Source organism: Impatiens glandulifera, chromosome 4 (assembly GCF_907164915.1).
Source record: "Impatiens glandulifera chromosome 4, dImpGla2.1, whole genome shotgun sequence".
Classification (NCBI taxonomy): domain Eukaryota; kingdom Viridiplantae; phylum Streptophyta; class Magnoliopsida; order Ericales; family Balsaminaceae; genus Impatiens; species Impatiens glandulifera.
This window is the reverse complement of record NC_061865.1, coordinates 14248124-14271135: the sequence shown is the minus strand read 5'-3', so window position 1 is coordinate 14271135 and position 23012 is coordinate 14248124. Positions and strand designations below refer to the sequence as shown.

General features: G+C 30.8%; 2 protein-coding genes across 2 annotated transcripts; one reads left to right on the top strand and one right to left on the bottom strand.

Annotated features, from left to right (window-relative positions):
* Window positions 1-470: 470 nt before the first annotated feature.
* On the bottom strand, window positions 471-7859 carry LOC124934789 (aspartate, glycine, lysine and serine-rich protein-like). Its single transcript, XM_047475295.1, has 4 exons — window positions 7755-7859; window positions 6906-7148; window positions 6776-6810; window positions 471-807 (listed from the first exon to the last, which is right to left on the bottom strand). Exons 1-4 carry the CDS (start codon window positions 7857-7859, stop codon window positions 471-473), a joined length of 720 nt encoding a protein of 239 aa, XP_047331251.1.
* Window positions 7860-21318: 13459 nt separating this feature from the next.
* On the top strand, window positions 21319-22638 carry LOC124934788 (benzyl alcohol O-benzoyltransferase-like). The gene has a single exon (XM_047475294.1). The coding sequence runs from the start codon at window positions 21319-21321 to the stop codon at window positions 22636-22638; it is 1320 nt and encodes a 439-aa protein (XP_047331250.1).
* Window positions 22639-23012: the final 374 nt, after the last annotated feature.

Sequence of the window (23012 nt, the reverse complement as noted above, 5' to 3'; positions counted from 1 at the left end):
CACAAATCTAGTACTTTAATAAATTGCTATTTTTTAAAAATCAATTGTCGCAAAAATAAATAAATTAAAATATTACATACTAATATATATTAAAAGTATAGATGCAAAATCTAGAGGTTGTCCTCCATCTATTCCTCTATATAGTTTTCTTTTTTATTTTCAAAAATATGTGAGACTATTTGTTATCACCAACCAGTCACAAATGTCACGATGATCACTATATATGATATTAAATAAGACTTTTGTAGTTTTGAACATGTATGACTATATTCATGCCTAGACAATAGGTAGTTCCAAATTAAATAATACCAATTGAAATTAAAAGTATTTATTTCATATTTATAATAGAAAGTTAGAACAAATTTACATTTATTTCACATTTATAATGCATAGTGTGAAGCTTATATAATAAAAAAGATTACACAAACTCATACAATTTATATTCTTTAGGGTAGAGGCCTATGATATGATCATCCTCCGCACCCACCTCCACAACCACCACCTCCACACCCACCTCCACAACCACCACCACCGCCGCCTCCATCCCCACCATCACCGCCTCCATCCCCACCGCCGCCGCCTCCATCATAACCGCTGCTGCTAGTGACAACAGCTGTTGTTACGGCTGCAGCAGCTACGGCAGCACCAGCCCCGGCCAAAATAAGCATGCCACCATCCTTGGTGCGGCTTGTTTTTGGCTTGTCTAGTCCCTTCTCAACATCCCTATTGACCGGACGGGGAGGAGGAGGCCTATAATTGGTGGTTGTAGTGGCGGGGGCAAATACAGTTTTTGGCTTCTTTTTAAACCTAATTTTGAAGAGACAACATAGTACAAACAAAGCTGTAATCACTGAGGAACAAACTATGAGGGCAATGGCGTATGCTTTCATTTCTCTTAAAAAGCTTTGGTAGACACAATAATGAATGTTTTACACACCCTTCTATTTATACTCTTCAAACTTCAATTGAATAAGCTACTCTTTTTTAAATTTTATATTAAGGATATTAATTTTGAAATTATTTGATTATTTCCAATGAAATCCACATCAAATAAGCCCGTATATTATAAAGTAATTGCCATTGTTTAGGTGGAATGATTTGCTAGGAAGTTTACAAACTATAATAAATAAATAATTCCCTATACAAGTCTTTATATTTATTTGAAGAGTTAAATTGAACAATCATCATAAAAAATGCATCTAATGAAAATGTAACAGACAACAAAAATATATTAAAAGTATAACAAAAATTAGAGATAGTGGAAAGGAGAAAATATTACTTAATTAAAGTGATTGAAAATATTATTGAAAGAAGCAGATTCAAACATGAATATTAAATATCCTTCACCTCACTACTTTGAAAATTTAAATTGTATTCTATATATATATATTTGATCTTTAAAAGATTAAAACCAAAAAATAATAAATAAACAATTAATTTGACATATTAATATACAGATAATCAGGCTATATGGGTTTACATTTCTTCATTTGAATAAGTAAAAAATATTATAATGGTTATGTTCGTAAATGGATGAAATATCACATTTTAATGTATCATAATTCTGAAAATAATTATTTTATACCAAATTAAATTAATATATAATAATCTGAATTATAATTCAAAAAATTACAATTTGAATCTTGATAAAAAAAAAAATTAATTTATGAAAATTTTAATTAAATCGTGATTTTAATAAAATAATAGATGTCAAACATGATTAATGATATGTATTCCGGTCTTTAGCTTGCAATGAAAACATATGACATAGTTTGATGATTCCATCCGATGACCCAACAACACATCATTGAGAGAATATTGACAATAAAAAATGCATTTTCATTTGATAAGTCAATATTAATATTTATATTGTAGTGTGTTTTAGAAGTCATTAATTAGCTTGAAGATATATAATAATAAGTATTTTCTTAACAAGTTCTTAGAGGACTTGTAACTTAATTTGTGTTTGGGAATAAGGGGTGATAGAAGGCACCTTGGAAATGAATAATTTATTATTATTATTTTTACAATTAAGCCTATTTAAAAATTATTATTTGGCCTGTACTACAGAAAATTATAAATAAACCATTTGGTATAAAATTTTGTGGATCACTTATTTAAATTCACAAAATTATATATATATATATATATATATATATATATATAATATTTCAGTTTGTATGAATTATTAATTTATGATTTTTTTGAGACCGAAAATAATAAAGAGATCTTCCGAAAAAATATTATCTTATTATTTTATCGAGTTTTTCAATTTTTTACACTGGTCTAAGTCGGGACCGGACAAATTTATTATTTTTTAGAGTTTATTAATTTACCAAAAATTAATTAAAAATGTTTCTAATATATATATATATATATTATATTTTTTAATTGATTTATCATTTTTGTTTAGGTCTAAATAAAAAAAATAACACATAAAATAAAATTGAAAACAGACATACACATACACAAAACTAAGGCCCTGCGGTAACCGAAGTGAATTGCCGCGTTGAACAATTTTTTCCGGTTTGACCGTTAGATGACCTGAGATGGACGAGATGGTATTTATGCTCCCGCTACGACCCGTCCCGATTTCACTCGGGTTATGCCTCGAATACTGTTAATAGAATTAAATAAATAAAATCATTAATATATTTATTTATTTATTTATTTATATTTTTTTTTTAAGTTTTAATTCTATTTTTTAATAATAATATAAATTTTAAATATATTACAATATATTATATTAAAAAAATTATATAATTTTATTATATCAATTTTTTAAAAGAATATAGTTTAAACGGTGTCCGAATTTTTTTTCCGAAATCGAACAGAGCAAAAATGGTAGTAAAATATTTTTCCAAAATAAAACGAGACAGGAGACAGGATGGTACGTAATTAATACATTTATATTATTTGATCTTTATTTTTACACTTTTTTTTAGAAAAGAGCTTAGTTTCATTTCATTAAAAAGACACAAGAGGGAAAAAATATAAAAGTTTAAGATCAGATATAGACAATTTCTAGATTTGACAATGAAACAATAATTGAATTACAGACAACAACAATCAATTAGCGCCTACAACGTTTTTACTTTTATTCTATTTGTGACCTTCTTAAACGAAATATCCTATATCTGGCAGAGCTTTCTATTCTCTTCATTTCTTTCGATTTCTCTCCAGAATTGAATGAGTGAATTTCCATCTGAAGTTATATCTCTCCAAATATCTTTAGCGGTTCTACTTCTTCCACTGTGAGTTCTTAAATTTATTTTTTTCAGATATTGTAGATTACTGCTCCAAAGTAACATTTCAACATACTTACATAGAAGGATCTTCCTTTTACTTTATTTTCATTCACTCTTGGATTTTTTCCCATATTCCTGGAAAGTTGATGATGTTCATGTTTGCAGCATACATCCTCCAGATTTGTATTATAAAAGAACATTCTTCAAATAAATAGTTTATGCTTTCCTCAACTCCCGAACATATGACACAATTAATATCAGGAATGTTTATGTATTTTTGAATTATGTCTTTTGTTGTCAACCTTTTCCTGTATACCAGCCAGAGAATAAATTGGTGACGAGGAATAATCTTTAGAGACCATACCACATTATGCCAATCTACCTCATGTCCTCTTGTTCTATCCATTTCCCATGTCTTTCCTGTAATAAACTTCTCATTGCTTTCTGTTTTCCAGCATATTTCATCGTTACTTTCATTGAGTTGCTTCTGCCTCATTAGGTTTAGGATTCTATCACCTTCTGAAATACGCCTCAAAAGTGAATCACATTTATCTTCATAGACGTCTCTTAATGAGTACTTGATGTATTTTTTTTTCTAACTTTGTTTTCTTGCATTTCTTCTTTGAATATAATGAGAATATTATCCATCCAAGGATCATGCCAGAATAGTACCCCTCTTCCATTTCCAATTATGGTTTTCACCATTTGAAAGACATTTTTCTTGTTTTAGGATTTTCATCAATGACCATGCCATTCTTTCATTGATGCTTCGTGTCCAGATACTCTGCTATTCTTTCATAAATCTTGTATGTACCCATTTGACCCATAGAGAGTCCGCTTTTTGCTCCAACTCCCATAAGCTCCTAATGGTGAGGGCTTTGTTCCATTCAACACAACTTTTTATTCCTAGTCCGCCTTCTTCTATGGGAGTGCAAACATCCTCCCATTTGACTTTTTTTCCTCTTCTACCTTGTGTTCCCCAAATGTAATCTTTCATTATTCTATTGAGTTCATCCATTACTTTCTTTGGGATGACTATCTTTTGTTCCCAGTAGCCAATAATTCCAAAGATGACTCTTTTAACGAGCTCGATTCTACCTGCATAAGATAGTTTTTTGGTAGCCCAACCCATGACAGAATTTCTAACATTTTCTACCAGTTGTCTGAAGTGATTATATCAGAGTTGTTTTGATGACAAGGGTATTCCAAAGTATTTCACTGGTAGTTCACCTTCCTTGATTCCCATAATATTGAATATGTTTTCTTTCCTTTCTTCATTAACCCCTCCATAGAAAGCCTGACTTTTGTCCTCATTGATGTATAAATCTGTAATACTCGAAAAGATTGTTAGAGCTTCTTTTATTATACTAACAGATTCAACATCCGCATAAGGCACAAAAAATAGATCATCTGCAAAACATATGTGGGTTATTGTTTCTTCTTTGCAGTATATGTGAAATTTGAAATGATGACTTCTTAGAAGCATTTTAAAAATGCAGTCAAGAATTTCCATTATTAAGACGAATAGGTAAGGAGATATAGGGTCTCCTTGCCTTACTCCCCTTTCACCCTTGAAAAAGCCTCCATGAATAACATTCACGCTCACAACAAAGTGAGGAGTGAAAACACATTGCATAATCCAATCAATGAAAATAATTGGAAAACCTGCAGAAATGAGGAATTTATGGATTGATCCCCATAAGATCGAGTCAAAACCTTTTTTAATGTCAATTTTGAAAGTCACACGCGGCGATATATTTTTCTTGCCATATCCATTCAATAAGCTCTGCATGAGTAGGATGTTATGGAAAATAGAGCGTTTAGCAATAAATGTTGATTGCCCTAATCCTACAAGCTTATTAATAATTGTTTTCAAACGTTGCGAAATAATTTTTGAAATAATTTTGTAAATAACATTGCAGCATGAAATAGGACGAAAGTCCTGATTTTTTTTCCTAAATTGAATTCTTAGAAATCAAATTCAACACCGTGACGTTCCATTGCTTCACCATTTTTATGTTTTAGAAGTATTCCAAAACCCATTCGCTTACATCTTTACCCACTATTTCCCAATTTTCTTTGAAAAAGTTCGTGTTGAAACCATCTGGCCCTGGGCTTTTATCCCCTTTCATCAAAAACACAACTTTTTTGACTTCTTCCATACTGACTCTTGTAATCAATTGGTTACCACTTTCTTCACTGATTTTCCTTTGCACAATCTGTTGAAGCAATCTTCGGGTGTCCTCTATTATTGTGATTGTTTCTGTTCCAATCAGCTCTTTGTAGAAACTTATTGCTTCCTCATGAACTGCCTTTTGTCCTTGTAAAATATCTCTATTTGAGTTTGTGAGCCTTAAGACCTGATTTCTGAAATTCCTTGATGAACATTTTTTATAGAAGAAAGAAGTATTATTGTCTATTAATGAAAGCCAATTTTCTCTAGATTTTTGCTTAACAAAACTTTCCTCTTTAGAATAGAGGTCTCTGAATTGCGTAAGAGCCTCTTTTCCCTCTTCCCTGTTATAAGGTAGATTTGGGGCTCTTAGTGCCTTCCTTTGTATTTTCTCCAGTTTCGTTCTGGCTTCCACTACTCTTTTAGAAATCCAACTATATTTTTTTCGGTCTAGATTATTCAGCTTCCCTTTCAGTAATCTTAGTTTCTCACAAACTCTGAACATCTTTGTTACATTAATTCTGATGTTCCAAGTTTCATTAATAATTTCATTAAATTCTTCATTTTTCATCTAGAAGTTGAAGAACTTAAAGGGACTTTTCTGTTTTTTCTCCTTCTCCCAAAAGAATTTCAAAGGGTAGTGATCAGAGATACATGGTTGCAAAACCTGAATTTGGCTTCTTGGGTAAAACTCCATCCATTTTTCATTCACTAGGCCTCTATCAATTCTGCTATTTCTCATGTTTTTCGCCCCTCTTGTAGTTGACCATGAAAATAGATTACCTGAGGAAGACGGTTCAATGCAGCTTATGTCTCGAATGCATTCATTGAAATCCTGCATGCCTTGTATTATGTCTGTCTCAAGCTCTCTTTCATTTCTGAATCTTGTAACGTTAAATCTCCCATAATAACCCATGGTTCGTCGTCATAATGCTTTTTCTCAAATCATTCCAAAGTGTTTTCTTCTCTGTCCCAGAGTTGCTTGCATAGACTACCGCAAAGAATATTTTTACTCTTGTTACCAGATTGATAACATCTGTAAAATAACTTGCTTGCTTTCAAAAATTTTCTTGACTTCAACCCTTCTTTTATCCCATCCTACACAGATTCTGCTTTTAACCCCATCAGAGTTATGAATAAATTCTCATTCTTCTTTGAAGCAACCCTGGGAAACATTCTCTATTTGACTTTGTCTGACTTTTGTTTCAATAATTCCAAATACTATGATTTCATTCCTTTCTGCTATTCTTCTAACCTCTTTTCTTTTTATAGGGTCATTAACCCTCTAATATTCCATGTCATTAAGTTCATTAATGAAAAGAAGATATTCCAACTTTACTTCCCCTTCTTTTACCTTTTCTTCCTTTCTGTTTTTCCCATATAGCACGGCTATAAGGAATTGTATTTTCCTTAATTTGCTTACCTTGCTATTTTGGGATTTTTGTGTTTCTCTGGTCAACTTTCTTTTGAATTGGAGATTGTACAGTTTCAATCGATTCAGCTGCCTCTTCTTTATCTTTCCCATTTCCTTCACCCACTTCCCCTTTCTTGCTTTCTCTCACGCTTTCTTTTTCCACAACCTCTTTGGTATTGATTTTTGCTTCTAGTTCAAGTTTGTTTGTTACCTCTTCATTCTCAGCCTTTGATTCTAAATCTTTTACCACTCTATCGTCCTTCCCCTGTTCTTCAAAATCCTGTTCTGAATTTCCTTCCTTATCTTGATCCTTCTGCTTACTCAATAATGATTCTTTAGTAACTTCTTTCTGCCTTTCATTCTCAACCTTTTTCCTTTTCCAACCTTTCTTATTCTTCTTTCAGTTTCTTTTCTGTCTTTGTCTCTTTCTCGATCTTCTTCTTTCTTTCTTCTTCAATCATTTTCGGGCACTTATAATAGACATGTTCGAAAGTATTACAGTCAAAGCATCTACTCGGCCTTCACTCATATGAGATTCTTATAATTGTGGGTTCACCTTTTCTGTCCGTTACCGTTATCTGGTGTGGAAAATTTGATCTCGGGTGTATCTCAATGCACATCCTAGCATAAGTCATATGCTCACCTTTTCTGTAGTTGGGTCCATGTAGAATGGACTCCCCAATAGGATCGCGAAGTGACTTAATGCTTCAGGGCTATACATGTGGGGAGGGATGTTGCGCAATTGGAACCAGATTTGCGCAGTTTCTTTGGGCTTGCTGAAGAGGTTCATACCTTTTGTCCATTTTTCGAGTTTCATATAGTTTTTCCCAACAAATGTGTTCTCGTTGATCAAAATACTTTTCAGGTCTGATCCTTCTTTGAATTTGAGAAAGTAAAAGTCATGAATGTTTGATATTACCTTTTCTAGACCATTTTCCCCCATTCTTCCATTAGGGTTTTTTTGGTTACTAGAAATGGCACCTTGTTTCTTCTGATGAAGTTGCCCACTATGACATTCTTCCATGACTTTACACAGTTTTCCTCAACTTCTTTGGGTAGTTTGAATTCAAACAGGGAACCGATAATTTCAAATTTTGGCTTAAATGTTCCAAGGAAAATCTTTCCCCTTTCTTGAACTGAATTGTCAGCTTTTGTTTCCCCTTTTTTCTTCTCCCCTGTATTCTGTTTCTGTTGTTCATTCTGTTCGTTACTCTGGTTTTGCCCTGTTTTCTGATTTTTATTCTACTTTTGCTCTGTTTTCTGATCATTCTCTTGAGTTTTTCTTTGTTCTTTAACTTTCTTCCAGACCTGGTCTACATTCCAATTAGAATTGTTCTTGATGAAGTAGACTCTGGTTTTGGGGAATTTAGAGAGCTCTCTCAAAGTTTCAACAGACCAGCTCACAATAGTATTGTACTCCTCTTTTTTTTAGGAGATTCTAGTCTTGTAGGTTGAGCTGCTCTGTGTACTGTTGGCTTTTCTCTTTGCTTAAAACAATTTGACATTTCTTTCCCAGTATCAATAATTTCGTTATCTGATTTCTAAGCCCTTTCAGATTGACTCTTTCATTAAAACCGACCTTCCATTTTCTCGGGTCTGTTTCTTTACCCAATGTTTTTGATGTCGTTCTTTGTGTTTTTATTGTTTCACCCAGATTTTCTGCATTAATTCTTATATAACCAAAAATATTATTATGATTTTATAGTCAAAACATTTCTCCATAAATCACATGGAGAATTGTGTTAATTTTATACAAAATGAACGAGTTTAAAAATAAAAGTCAAATGAAACTAAATTAAATACATTTATATTGTTTGATCTTTATATATTCGTCGGTCTTTTTTTTTTAATTGATTTGGTTTGAGTTATTTAAATAAAAAACAAAAAAAAAACATATTTATCTTATTAATTACGTTACTTAATTTATTAATCAAAATTTTAAAATATTTTTTATTTTTTATTTTATCATTATATATTAATATTATTTAAGTATTTTACCAAAGAATAGATACATCTTTTAAATTATCACTCATTGTTATTTATTTTTTTTAAATAATCCGAACAAAAACTTATTTTTTATACATAAAATACATAATTCAATTTAATTAACTTTTCATATATATATATATATATATATATATATATATATATATTTATTGTGAACTATTTATTATATATAGGATGTAAACTTCCTCACAAATCATCCCACCTAAAAATTGGAGTGATTATATTATTTTATTGGAGTTGGGAATAGATCTCTTACTGTAATCTTACATGTAGTGGATGATAGGGGCAAAATAGTTATTTTAATAAAATAAATTCCGGAACAGAGATACCCGGAATAGGCAACCCGACCCGCTGTGTAAGGGCGAATCCAGGAATTTTTTTTTCACTGGGCTGACTGAATATTATAGGTATCTATATATATATATATAATGATGCTTAATTTTTAAAATGTCCGGAATGCCGGGTCGAGAGTTGTGGTTAATTTGGATACTTGGGTCGGATTGTGGGTCGACCCGCCTTTAAATTTAAAACGGTTAAAAATATAATTAAAAATGCTAAAGGTATGTTTCAAACTTGCAACCTAACAAAACAAGTACAACTCTTTAACCAACTAAGCTACTAAGACTCTATATTTTAAATTCAACACCAAATTTGATAAACGCGGAACGTTTTAATATTAATATAAGTTCACATTTTTAACTAACTAATATATAATGATGTTGAGTAATGGATACTTGGGTCGAATTGTGGGTTAACCCACCCATAAACTTAAAACGGTTAAAAATATAATTAAAAATGTTATCCGTAATTTTTTTCACGGTTTTTTATATTTTTATTCGTGCAAATGCACATGCTAAATGCTAGTTACACTAACCCGTGTAATAAATGAAAATTTTAATCAAATCGTTTCACGAATACCTTATTAAAATAAAATAAATATACGAAATCTAATTAAAGATAAAAAAAAATCAATTTAAAAAAAAATTATAAATTTAAAACTATATAGTTAAAAAAAAAAATAAGTTTAAAAATGTGAAAAGTTAAATTAATTAAGTTTTAAATAAATAAAAACTAACTATTTATATATATAAAGAAAAAAAATAAGAAAGTTTAATTAGTATATCTTAATTATATGAGAATATAGAAAAACTAATAAAAATATAAAAATAATAACAAAAATATAAAATCATGACAAAAATAAATTATTAAGTTAATATACATTCCAGAAGAATATAATTAAAATTATATAATATTAATATATATATATATATATATAATTCGTTTGAGAAAAATAAATAATTTATTAATTTATATAAAATTTTGAAATATTTTAAAATTAAAAAATATAAAAAATTATTTTACCTTTATATAAATTATTATTTAATTTTTTATCTTAGTAATTTATATTATTAATTATATTAAAAATAATAATATATAATTATCATATAAATATAATTTTAAAAGAATTAATAAAATTATTATATAATTTAAATTGTTTTATATATAATTCTTTATACTTAGGTTATATAAATAAAATTTATACAAAACAAAGGAGTCTATACTTAGGTTATATAAATAAATTTGTTAAATAAAAGCCAAGTGAGCTAACTATATTTGTTAAATAAAAACATATATATACAAACTATTTTAAAACTCTACCCTAGAGCCCACCGAAGCCCGCTACGTGGCTCCGCCATTGCCGCTGTGGGTTGAGGCGCACATTATGAATGATGGCAATCAATCTATAATATTATAGCTTTCATTTGTCTTCAAATTTTGTCACACTATAATATTGTTTAGCAATCTCGTTGCTTTCATTTTAACAATACCTTATTTATATATATATATATATATATATATATATATATATATATATATATATATATTTAGAGTCTTCAGCTAATCTTTACTTTATTATGATTAAAATTTAATGTTATGCATATGGGCCTAACATAAATTAATCTAAAATATTAAGTTTAAAAAAAAAATTAATTCTCATTAATTCAAATTATAAGTGGTTACATATCAAATATTAATTTACAAATAATATAAAATAAAATTTAAAAAGAATTAAAAAGGTAAATGAGAATTTAAATATTTAATAATATTATAAATTTGTAAAATTAAAATTTTAGTAAGAAAATCCAAACAATTTTGAAATTTTTTTAAGGTGACTCTAAATACGAACTCTAAATACGAACTCGTTTAAGTTCCATAATGATGAGTGAAGAAGTAGAACAAGCCGGATAAATCAATCATGCGGATGCGGTGTCGGAAGAATCTCTACCAAAAATTTTGAACGACATTGAAGTTTGTCTTGCCTATGGGTTGGTAAACAATACCGAAAAAGATTATGTCATGTGAAAACTAGTCATTTACATATATTATCAAAATAATGATAAACTTGTACAAATCAAGGAAAAATATCTATAAGAGGGTCTCAAAATAAAAGATCACTTTTAAAAAACTCTTTATTGAACAAAAGATAAACAACTTTAAATCTCACAATTTCATCTAATTTGCTGCTAAGAAAAAGATATACGCAGACTTGAAAAAACATCCTTAAAATAATTAACAGTATGAGTAACAAATAACTCACTAAAATTTAAGAGTATTATTCATATTATAAAAATTTGGGATAAAAAATTTGATTCGACTAAACAAGATGTCGGACCAAACAAAATACAATACAAACTCAAAATCTAATTGATGAAAAGAAAAACTAGACACCTCAATACTAAATTAAAATAGCTATATAAAGACCAAAAACCTAATGACTTTTTGACATTCTCTATACAAATATTAAAGAGAGAAATAAGAAACAAATTAAATCAACAAAAACCAAACACATTTTATCTATCATTATTATCTCTATTTGTTGATTTTTAATATATAAAATTGAGAACGTTAAAATACGACTAATCTCCGCGGTTAAGCATATAGTCCGCAAACACACTTAACTATTTAACCAGACGCAGATTTGCGGTCTGACAGGCTCGAACCCGGGATCTTAAAGTTAATCAGACGCATCTGACGGGTTTGAACCCATAATTTTTTTTTTTAGAAAACGGTTAAAACCATTTCATTAAAATTCTAAAAGTGGGAGGGTCATAAATCAAAACTAGACAAACCCTAACTATGAATAAGGTTGACAATCAAAAGACCCTAAAAAAACTAATTAGTAGCATTCATACATTCTATAAAATAGAGATTATAAATAGAAAAGACTACATTCAAACCTAATCATCCCAGCCTGGGATTTTCGCATGCCATCTATCTTCATTGAGAGACATTCTTCCCCTTCCTCTTCCTTTACCTCTTCCTCTTCCTCTAACGATAAAATGTGATTGTATTGAAAAGGATGATGAATATTGTTGTTTCTCATTTTGAATTATCTCTTTGTACGAGCTCGTTCTAATTTGATAGAAAGAATTGTTTCTGAGATTTTCAGGACTTTTACCTTTGTTATCTTCAACTTAAATTTCTGTATTCTTGTCTTCTTTATCTTCAGCTTCAGCTTCAGACTCCACATCGGTTTTGGAATATTCTTTATTGGTTTTAGAATTCTCTGTTTCAGCTTTGAAATTCTGGATGTTTTCATGTTGAGTTTCCTCAACAACAACTTGAGGTTCATCTTCCATTTTAGGCCTAATCATTTGCATTACAAAAAATTTTCTTTTTCTCTTCACCTTGATCCCTTTACTTTCTTTCTTTCGTTGCTTTCCATTTTCTCAAAATCCTTCTTGCTTTCTTCTATAAATGTTTGATCTTTGAGTTTAGCCTCCTCTGTTTCTTTCTTTTGCTAACAACTAATACAATGAGGCAACGAACCAAAGTTAATCTCTATGATATTGTGCTTTCCTTTTCTGTCAACAACTACCATTTTCATTGGTAGGACACTCTTAGGATGCACTTCAATGCTAATTCTAGCAAAGGACAAGTGCTCTCCTCCTTCAGTTATTGGGTCCATATATAATGGTTTCCCAATTGTACCTACAAAATGACTAATTGCTTTAGCATTGTACATGTGGGCTGAAATGTTCCAAAGCTTGAATCAAATCTGGGTTGTTTCTTTTGGTTTGCTTTGTAGATTCATCTCTTCTGACCACTTTTCCAGCTTCATATAATTTGATCCTATGTATGTATGCCCTTTCTCCAAAATTAATTTCAAATTTGAGCCCTTTTTGAACTGCAGAAAATAGATATCATGTATATTTGCAAAAACTTTTTCAAACCTCTTTTCTCCCCCACTGTTTAATTAGAGTCTCTTTGATAGTTGGAAATGATAGTCTATTTTTCCCAATAAAGTTTCCAACCACTACAAACTCCTAGTCTTCAATACATTTCTCATCTACTTTAGAAAGCAGTTTGAATTCTAAAGGAGAGTTGAGTACCTCTACCTTTGTTTGGATATCCCTCAAGTAGATTTTTCTTTTGTAGGATTGATTTTCAAATTTCTTTCCTACTTTATTTATCCATACCTCATTGACTTTCAATGTTGAATTACTCCTGATAGTGTAGGTCTTGGTTTTTGGGAGCTTTCATAAGCTTCTTCATTGCATCAACTGACCATTTAACTATTTCCTTATATTATATTTTTTTTTCGGTAAATTTCAGTCCTGAAGATAATGAATATTGAGTTGGACTATTATTTGCTGAGCTTTCTCTTTACTGATTATGATTTCACCCTTCTTAGCATGCATTAGGAGTTTGGTAATCTGGTTTTTAAGACCAAACAGGTTGGCTCTTTCATTATAACAAACATTCCAAATTACTTCTTTCTTCCCCTGTTTTCCTGCAGCATTTTCTTCAGAATTTATAACAGCAATTGGTTCCTTACCTTTGCTGCATTCCCGTTTTTCCTGAATTATTTCTTCAGCAATCATATCGATTTTTCTTTTCAGCTACCTCCCTTAAACCTTCCATCACAAATTATTTGACTTCCTTATACTTATTACTTTTCTTTCTTCCCATTTTAATGAAAAATAGAACAAATCAACAAATAAGAACAATTACAGAATATGGTACACCAGAAACCCTATCTATACAAAATAGGGTAAACCAAAAACTCTAACCTTCCAACCAAGATTGTAGATGAATGACCTACCTAGAAATTAGAGTCGATACCGTGTCGTTCGTGCCGATTGTGTCGATTGTGTCGATTGTGCCGATCGTGCGCACATTTGACAAACGACACTGAGCAACTAACAACGTGATCACAATTAGCGAACCGCGACCTTGATATCGTGAAAATCGTGTCGATTGTGCCGTTCGTGTCGCTTGTGTCGCTTGTGCCGATTGTGTCGATTGTGCCGATAGTGCCGATTGTGTTTTTCGCGGTGAGAGAATTTGCTGCCGAATTTTCACCGAAAACCTAAAATCTCCCTCGAACCCATAATTTCAAGAAGGCTGAAGATATTCATCTCTTATTACTATTAGACTAGAAAAAGAATTTTGTTTTATTCTGATAAAAAACGAAAAGAAAGTGATTTTAAATTTGAATGGATTATCATAGACGAAAAACATAACAACAATCCAAATAACCTTTAATTTGAAAGCCCTAAACTCATCTCAAATCATTTTTTGCTATCCACGAAAATATCATTTATCAACCGGTTGCAAACCCGACCAGTTAACGGGATCAACCGACTAAACCGAGTTCAAACACGACATATTTTCTGTAGATTATCCACACAGATAATAAACGAGCCAAATCAAAAAAATTAAATATGACTTGAATTTGTAAACACAAATAATAGCAAATAAATAGACTGGAAAGATTGCAATGTACATTTTAATCATGAATGATTCAAATGATCTTAAAACCTTGAACTGGAATGATTGATTTCATCTAAATAACCACAAAATAAACGCAAACAATTAAAATATGTAAAGCCTTATGCCTCAAATTGAGAGGAGAGCTAGTGATTTATGCTTCTCGCCAACTCTATCTAAAAGATGGTAAATGATTCTCGATAATAATTTGATATCCTATTACGACAAGTGATGTTAAATTTTTATCGACGTATTTAAACAATATAACACATCTGTATCATTATAATAATTTATAATATTAGTTTTGTAACTTAAAAATATTATATACAAATAGGTTTAGATTACCGGAGTTCTTTATTTTTATTTTAAAACATTTTAAACGACTCTCAACAACATGTTTGACTCTAATTACCATAATTTTTATGTCTTGAATTTGCATCATTGAGCTTGTTAGAAGAAAGAGAAATATTGTGCATATATATTTGAGATTGATAGAAGAATTTATACATGAATTACATTAGTAAATATAATAAGAACATATAATAAGTATAGAATAATATATAATATAATATAATAATATATTATTAACTAAAGCTTAAAGTGGAAGAGAATTGAATAACTTGAGATTGAAGACTAAAGATTGAAGACTAAATCACTAAATCTTAAAAACACTGAGGAGGATGAGATTTTGTAAAAATATCGGCAATCTGAGCTTATGAAGAAATATGAATCAATTGTATGGTACCATTAATGACATGATGTCGTGTTAGATGACAATCAATTTCGATGTGTTTGGTACGTTCTTGAAATACATCATTATGAGCAATCTGTATTACACTATTATTATCACAAAAGATAGGAATAGTAGAGGATGAAGGAACACCCATAACTTGGAGTAACCATCGTAGCTAGAGAAGTTTAGAGGTAGTATCTACAAAAACACGATATTCATATTCTGTACTAGAGCGGGAAACAATAGTTTGTTTCTTAATTCTCCATGAAATGAGAGATGTGCCAAGAAAGAAACAATAGCCATTAGTGGACCAACAATTAGTTGAATCCCCTGCCCAATCAGCATCAGAGTATGCTCGTAACTCTAGAGGAGAAGAGTGAGTAAAATGTAGTCCATTAAATAAAATTCCTCTAATGTAACGTAATATGCAAAGAACGGAAAAGAAGTAAGTAGTACGAGATGTCATAAATTGACTCACAATATGGACAACATATGCAATATTTGGTCGAGTGATAGTAAGGTATATAAGACTACTAACTAATTATCGATAAAGTGTTTCATCACTTAGTGGACTATCATCAGTAGGAGACAAATGCTCCATGGAGTCAAAGAGTGTGCTAATAACTTTTGTGTTAGTAATACTGGCCCGAGATATGATATAAATTGCATACTTAGTTTGTGATAAATAATAACCAGATTCATCGGAAGATACTTCAAGCCCCAAGAAGTAACTTAAATTTTCAAGATCTTTCATTTCAAATTTTTGATGTAGAAAATTCTTAAGATCGCGAATTCCATTTGTGTCATCACCAATAATTATCATGTCATCCACATAAAGTAAAAGTAAAGTACAACTTTAATCTGTTTTGCACAAAAACAATGCATGATCATAAGAGCTGGATTTGAAACCAAGATTACTAATGGTGTAGCTAAATTTGGCGAACAACTACCTATGAGCTTGTTTGAGACCATAAAGAGATTCGCGGAGTCTACAAACTTTATTTGGAGTATGATCATACCCAAGTGGAGGTTGCATATATATTTCTTTTTTAGTTCACCATTAAGGAATGCATTTTTTACATTCATTTGAAATAGTTTCCATCTTTTGCTAACAACTAATACAATGAGGCAACGAACCAAAGTTAATCGAGCGACATGAGAAAACGTTTCCTCATAATCAATATCATATTCTTGACTATATCCCTTAGCAACAAGGTGAGCTTTATATCGTTCAACTGAATTATCTGCTAGAGTCTTAATTTTAAAAATCTATTTGCAACCAATAATTGACTTATGTGAAGGTAAATCAATCAAGTCCCAAGTTTTTGTCTTGGTAAGTGCTTGCAATTCTTCTGTCATTGATTGCTACCACAAAATGTTATAGTTGGCCTCGCAAAAAGTTTGAGGTTCATAAAAAAAGAAAATAGTTGAATACACATGAAAGTTACTAAGACGAACATAAGATTTACTTACACGATTGGTACAACGAGGAGGTAGTGGAGGTGGTGATGGTGGTGGTGATGATTCTGGTGGTGATGCTGGTGGAAAATAAGAAGATTCTTGGATGATATGATCATATGAGGTATGTGTGGAATTTTGAGATGGAGAAGCCAATGTAGGAAATGCATGTAGAGTTGAGTCGCGTGAGTTGTTAAATGGTCCTGCATAATAAATTTCAGGACACAAAGGTATGGTAGGATCACGACAAAATAGAGTAGGAGGTTCATTAACTCTAAATTTAGATATAGATAAAACATCTTATGTTCCCAAAATGATACATGACGAGAGATACAAAGTCGTTGAGATAATGAATCCCAACACCTATATATTGTGTTCGATTTCATAACCTAAGAAATAACATAATCGAATTCGAGATTCTAATTTGGTATACTCATGAGGTTGTAATAAAACAAAACAAGCACATCCAAAAACTTTGAGAGTTTGATAATTCAGAGCTCGATCAAAAAGACGTTCAAAAAGAGAGATATTACTTATGACAGGAGAAGGAATACAATTGATAGTATAAACATCGGTGAAAGTTGTTTCTCCCTAAAAGTTATTGGGACAAGAAGACGAGATGAGAAGGGCTCGAACAACATTACGAATGTGTCTATGTTTTTGTTATGCCCGACCATTTTGTTGAGAAGTTCCAGGACAATATCTTTGAATAATTGTTCTCTCTTGTCCTCGAAATTCTATGAATTTTGTGTCTTTGTATTCCATGGAATTATCAATGCGCAAGATTTTAATTTTTGAAGAAAACTGAATTTGAATCATATTAGAAAATCGAATGTAAATTGAGGATAATTCAAACATATTACGCATCAAATAGATCCATGTATAACGAGAAAAATTGTTAATAAATATCACATAATATTTCAAACCACCCATAGTATTATCTGGTGCAGAACCCAAAATATCAGAGTGAATCGTATCAATAGGTGCTAAGGAATTAGAATCATTAAGAAAAAAGGTAAAGTGTATCCTTTAGAAAACTCACAAGAAACACAATCAAAAGTTTTGGTTTTATAGGGCCTAAAGAACTACTAGAAATTAAAGAACTCAAACGATCTGTAGAAGGGTGACCTAATCGAGAGTTCCAAATTTGAGAAGTGATAGCTCCAACAAAATTTTGTGATGGAAGAAATAGATAAGTGAGTTCAAACAGTCGTCTAATCTTACGTCATGTTCTAATGATTTTATTTTTTTAAGGATCTTGCACAACACAACCATTACTCGAAAAAGTTGTGTTAAAACCGAGATCACATAGTTGTCCAATATAAATAATATTTATCGAAAGTTTTGGAACAAAAAATGTTTTAGGTTAGGACAATATAGAAGTTTGAGCAGTACCAATAGTTTGAACATTCAACATAGTATTATGAGTAGTATGAACAATATGCAGAATCAGAGTCAGCCCTAAGTTTTGGGCTGCCCTAGACCCCGATAGAAAAAAAATATCGATATTTTTTTTATTAACCTAGGTCTAGTTTAAAAAATTGATAAAAATGGTTTTTTGTGAGATTCAAACTCATAACCAAATGAAATTCTATGTTTTTATCTCAAACCAATAAGCTACAACACTTTATGTTTAAAATTATAACAAATTTAAATATGGGTTGCCTTGGAGGGTGGGGTGCCCTAGACCGGGGGCTTGTCGGGCTTACCCCAGGGTCGACCCTGTGTAGAATAATAAGCTTTCTAGTGGTCGTGAGAAAAGAGTATTCATATGTCATATGATTACAACATCCTGAATAAAAAAAACCATGAGGTAGAAGTACCTGGTATGGTAGATAACACTTGAGAAGATAAAATTGGAGAAGATGTAATACCATGATTCAATTGAAGTTTTTGTAAAAGTGATTGAAGGTCTTTAAGAAAGAACTTAGGAAAATTGTTCTCTAATAAAGTAGATGTGGCAGCCGCAACAGTAGATAATACAAATTTGGAAGACTTGTGATCTATTAAAGTTGAATCAACGTGAACATTAATATTCAGAAATAAATACACAAACTCTAAACGGTCATAAAACCTAGAGCCTAAACTATTAGAAGAAAGAGAAAGTGAATAATGTTATGCATATATATTTGAGACGATAGAGGTATTTATACATTAGTTACATTAACAAATATATTAAGAATAAATAATAAGTATAGAATAATATATAATATAATATATTATAATAATATATTATTAACAATGCTATTCAAAATAAGCAACGCAAAGTATTGTATTAGATTTTATAAATGACCTTTTAAATATAATGAACATTATGGAGTGTTTTGCAAGTGTTATATTAATCTAGTATTTTTTGATAATAGGTATGGTAGACGGTAGACCTAACGGTCATGATACCTATTTAGGTCTGCCCTAATTAGGTAATACTTTCTTTACAAATTAGATCCTCTACTATCAAATGAGGTGTTCCCATGTTGCGGACCAATCAAAACTCATCAGCATTATTATATTAATAAATTAAAACTGGGTTGAAAGGAAGAGAGAACTCGAAACCCGTATTTCATTCCGGGTTCAGCAGAAGCAGAAAGGAGTGGAGCTTCCTTCGTTTCACTCCGTTTTACATGACCCATTGAACAGATGGCCTACACCATTTTATATGTGGTTGTTCATGTAAAACTGATTGACATATATTCACTGTTGAGTGAAGCGAACTTCATTTGAGTCCGATTTATAAATTATGTTTATAAATTTATTTGTGATATATTTAAATGATTAAATTATAATTCATATAATTTTATTTTCTATATATATAAAATAATAATTATGAATTAATATAATTTTATTTCAGATTTATTTAAAATAATAATAATAATAAATTATGTGATTTGAGATATTTAAATTAATTTTTATGAATGATTATTATTATATTTTATAATTGTGATATATTCAAATGAATTTATACAAATTATTTCATAATTTATATATTTATATATTCGATATGCATAAGTTTGCGATTCGAGTTTACGATTCGAGTTTACAATGGTTTAACGATTTTACGTAAATTCTCGATTTTAAAATCATCTTACTTCTACCCAAATCTATTTGTTATGTCACTTACCTCTAAATCATTATTATTATTACCCTAGGAATATTAAATATAAAAAACAAAACAAAAAAAACTTATTAATTTAAGTTTTATTCAACCGTTCTTATTATTTTATTCTAACTTATATTTTATTTATTTTAAGAATTAATTTGAAATCTGATCAAATTCAAAATTAATTATTATTATTATTATTGTACAATGAATACTTATAGAAATATTTTCTAAAAAATTTGGATACTCAGAATTTTAAAATAGTATAAGTGCTCTACATTAATTTAATTCAATAGTTTAAAAAATTAAAATATGTAAAATGTTACTAAGATAATAATTTTTTTTTTGGGAGTGGCTTAAGCCAAATAGAGCTGCTTCACTGGTCATTCAAGGCGCATACTTTTCTTTTTCTAAGTCTAATACATATTTATCTATAATATACTTAATTTTGAAAGTGTCTAAATTGCTAGTTCGAGAGTTTTGATTAATTTGAATATATATATGTAAGAGTAAATGAATATTTAAGTCGGATTCTAGGTTAACCCGCCCATAAACTCAGGGCTTGTTCTCTTTAGGTTTTATAAAAACTCAAACCAAATCAATTTTCCAATCAATCACTTCTCACCAATCACATCACTCATTTCATTAACCAAAATACTAAAATACCTTCTAATTTAAATTATTATTTTATATTTTATTTATATATATCAATACTCTTTAAATCTTTTTACCAAAAATAATCATTACCTTCTCAAAATCATCACTCACCATTCAATTTTTCTCTCTCTTGGTTTTTAAAAAAACCTATAACCGAACAAGGCTTAAAACGGTTAAAAATAAAATTAAAAATTCTACAGGTATGTTTCGAACTCGCAACCTAACAAAACAATTATAACTCTTTAACCAACTAAGCTAATAACACTTTATATTTTAAATTCAACACGATGAACGCGAGACGTTGTAATAATATATTTTTATCCGTATGCATTGTACGGGGATCTTATATATCATTTAAACATTCTATTGGGTAAAGAATTTGGTATTAATAATTAATTATCTAATCATGACTCAAGTATATATAAATATCCAAATGATTCACACACATTTAAACTAATCAAACACATGTATCACAAACAATATAAAATTCTCTCTATTCTAATAATGTTGAAAGAAAGATGAATCATATAGAAATACGTTAACATAGAATATAATGGTGTCATGACGCCTTATTTTGTATTAAGTGGCGTATTTTGAGACGCGATGTGTTGACTTATTTTCCTTATAATTGTCCTTGTGTTTGTAAAGCCAGATTATGACATATTGTGTTACACCATCCTTTTACCATTAGATTCAAAAAATTATTTGCTCTCAAGTAAATTAATACACTCCTTTTTTTAATCCAAACCCTCAGAAATGGCGAAATCCTTAGTGTTTACGGTGAGAAGACAGGCAGCAAAGTTAGTGCCTCCAGCTAAGAGCACTCCTTGTGTCCAATTGGGTCTTTCCGACTTCGATAACAATAAAGGAGTTCGCTATCAAATAGAGAACATGTTGTTATACTCCCGCCTCGAGCATGCAACAATGATCCAAAGAGATCCAGCTATGGTCATGAAGGAAGCCCTCGCTCAGGCCCTTGTTTATTACTATCCATTAGCCGGTCGCTTAAGGGAAGGCTCAGGAAGTAAGCTTTTCGTTGAATGCACCGGTGAAGGAATCTTATTCATTGAGGCTGATGCCGATATCACCCTCCAGCAATTAACCAACCTTGTTCAACCTCCTTTTTCGAACTTTGAGGAGTTTCTTTATAATGTCCCTGGCTCTGCCAATATCATAGGTTGTCCATTGCTGTTAATTCAGGTAACACGCCTCAAGTGTGGGGGCTTTGTCTTTGCAATCCGTTTGAACCATGTTCTAGGTGATGCCGCAGGATTTGGGCAGTTCTTGGTCGCTGTCGGGGAACTAGCACGAGGTCAAAAACTCTCTGTAGAGCCTGTATGGAAGAGGGAGCTTCTAAACGCTAGGGATCCACCGCCAACAGTAACGCCGCACCATGAATCAACAAATGTTTCCGTTGATAAGACTGTTCTACACTCTTTGTTTTTTGGACGCACGGAAGTGGAAGCTTTGAGGAAACTTGTCCCTCAAGAACTGCAAGGCTGCACGATGTTCGACTTGATGGCGGCCTGCCTATGGAGATGTCGAACCATCGCTCTCGGGATTCACCCAGACGATGAAGTGCGGCTGGTTATCTTAATGAACGCCCTCAACAAGTTTCAACCACCTCTTCCTTCCGGTTACTATGGCAATACGGCTGTAACACCGTCGGCGTTGTCAACTGCGGGGAAGCTATGTAGGAACCCTCTAGGTTATGCGGTAAATTTGGTTATGAAAGCAAAAAGGGAGGTCACGGAAGAATACTTGAGGTTGTTAGTCCTCAAAGGGCGACCTTACATCACGACTGAGAACAACTATTTTGTTTCAGACTTGAGGAATTCTGGGTTCTCAAAAATTGACATTGGCTGGGGGAAACCTTGCTATGGAAGAGCACTCAAGTGCTTTGAGTGGGAGAGTATGTTCATACCCACTAAGAACGAAAGAGGCGAGGTTGGGCTAATGGTGCCAATATGGCTTTCAGAGCCAGCCATGAAGGTATTTCAGGAGGAGCTCCTAAGCTTGCTAAAACATTCTTCTCAACAAAATCATCATTGTTTCAACTCAAAGTCTTCCATATAAATATATGCATGGGGTGAATAATTAAGTTTGTTATTGTAAGCTTTATTAAGTACATTAGTGTGAATGTAATTATATATATAAGTAATAAAATATAGTGTATTTATGACATAAATTTATTTATAAAAAGTTTTACACAAATTTTAAATTATGAAATCAAATTACTTTGACTATAGTGTTCTTATATTTGTGAGGTCGTAAGTTTGAGACTGTAAAAAAAAAATTTATTTAATAATTTTATTTTTGTGTTATTTAATTTATAAAACATAGTTTAAGTTTTAAAAATTGCATACAAAAAATTTAACATGTTGAATTTAAATTATGGAGTTCAAATTATGGAGTTCATAGTTTAGGTTAAAGTGCTCTACCTATAATGT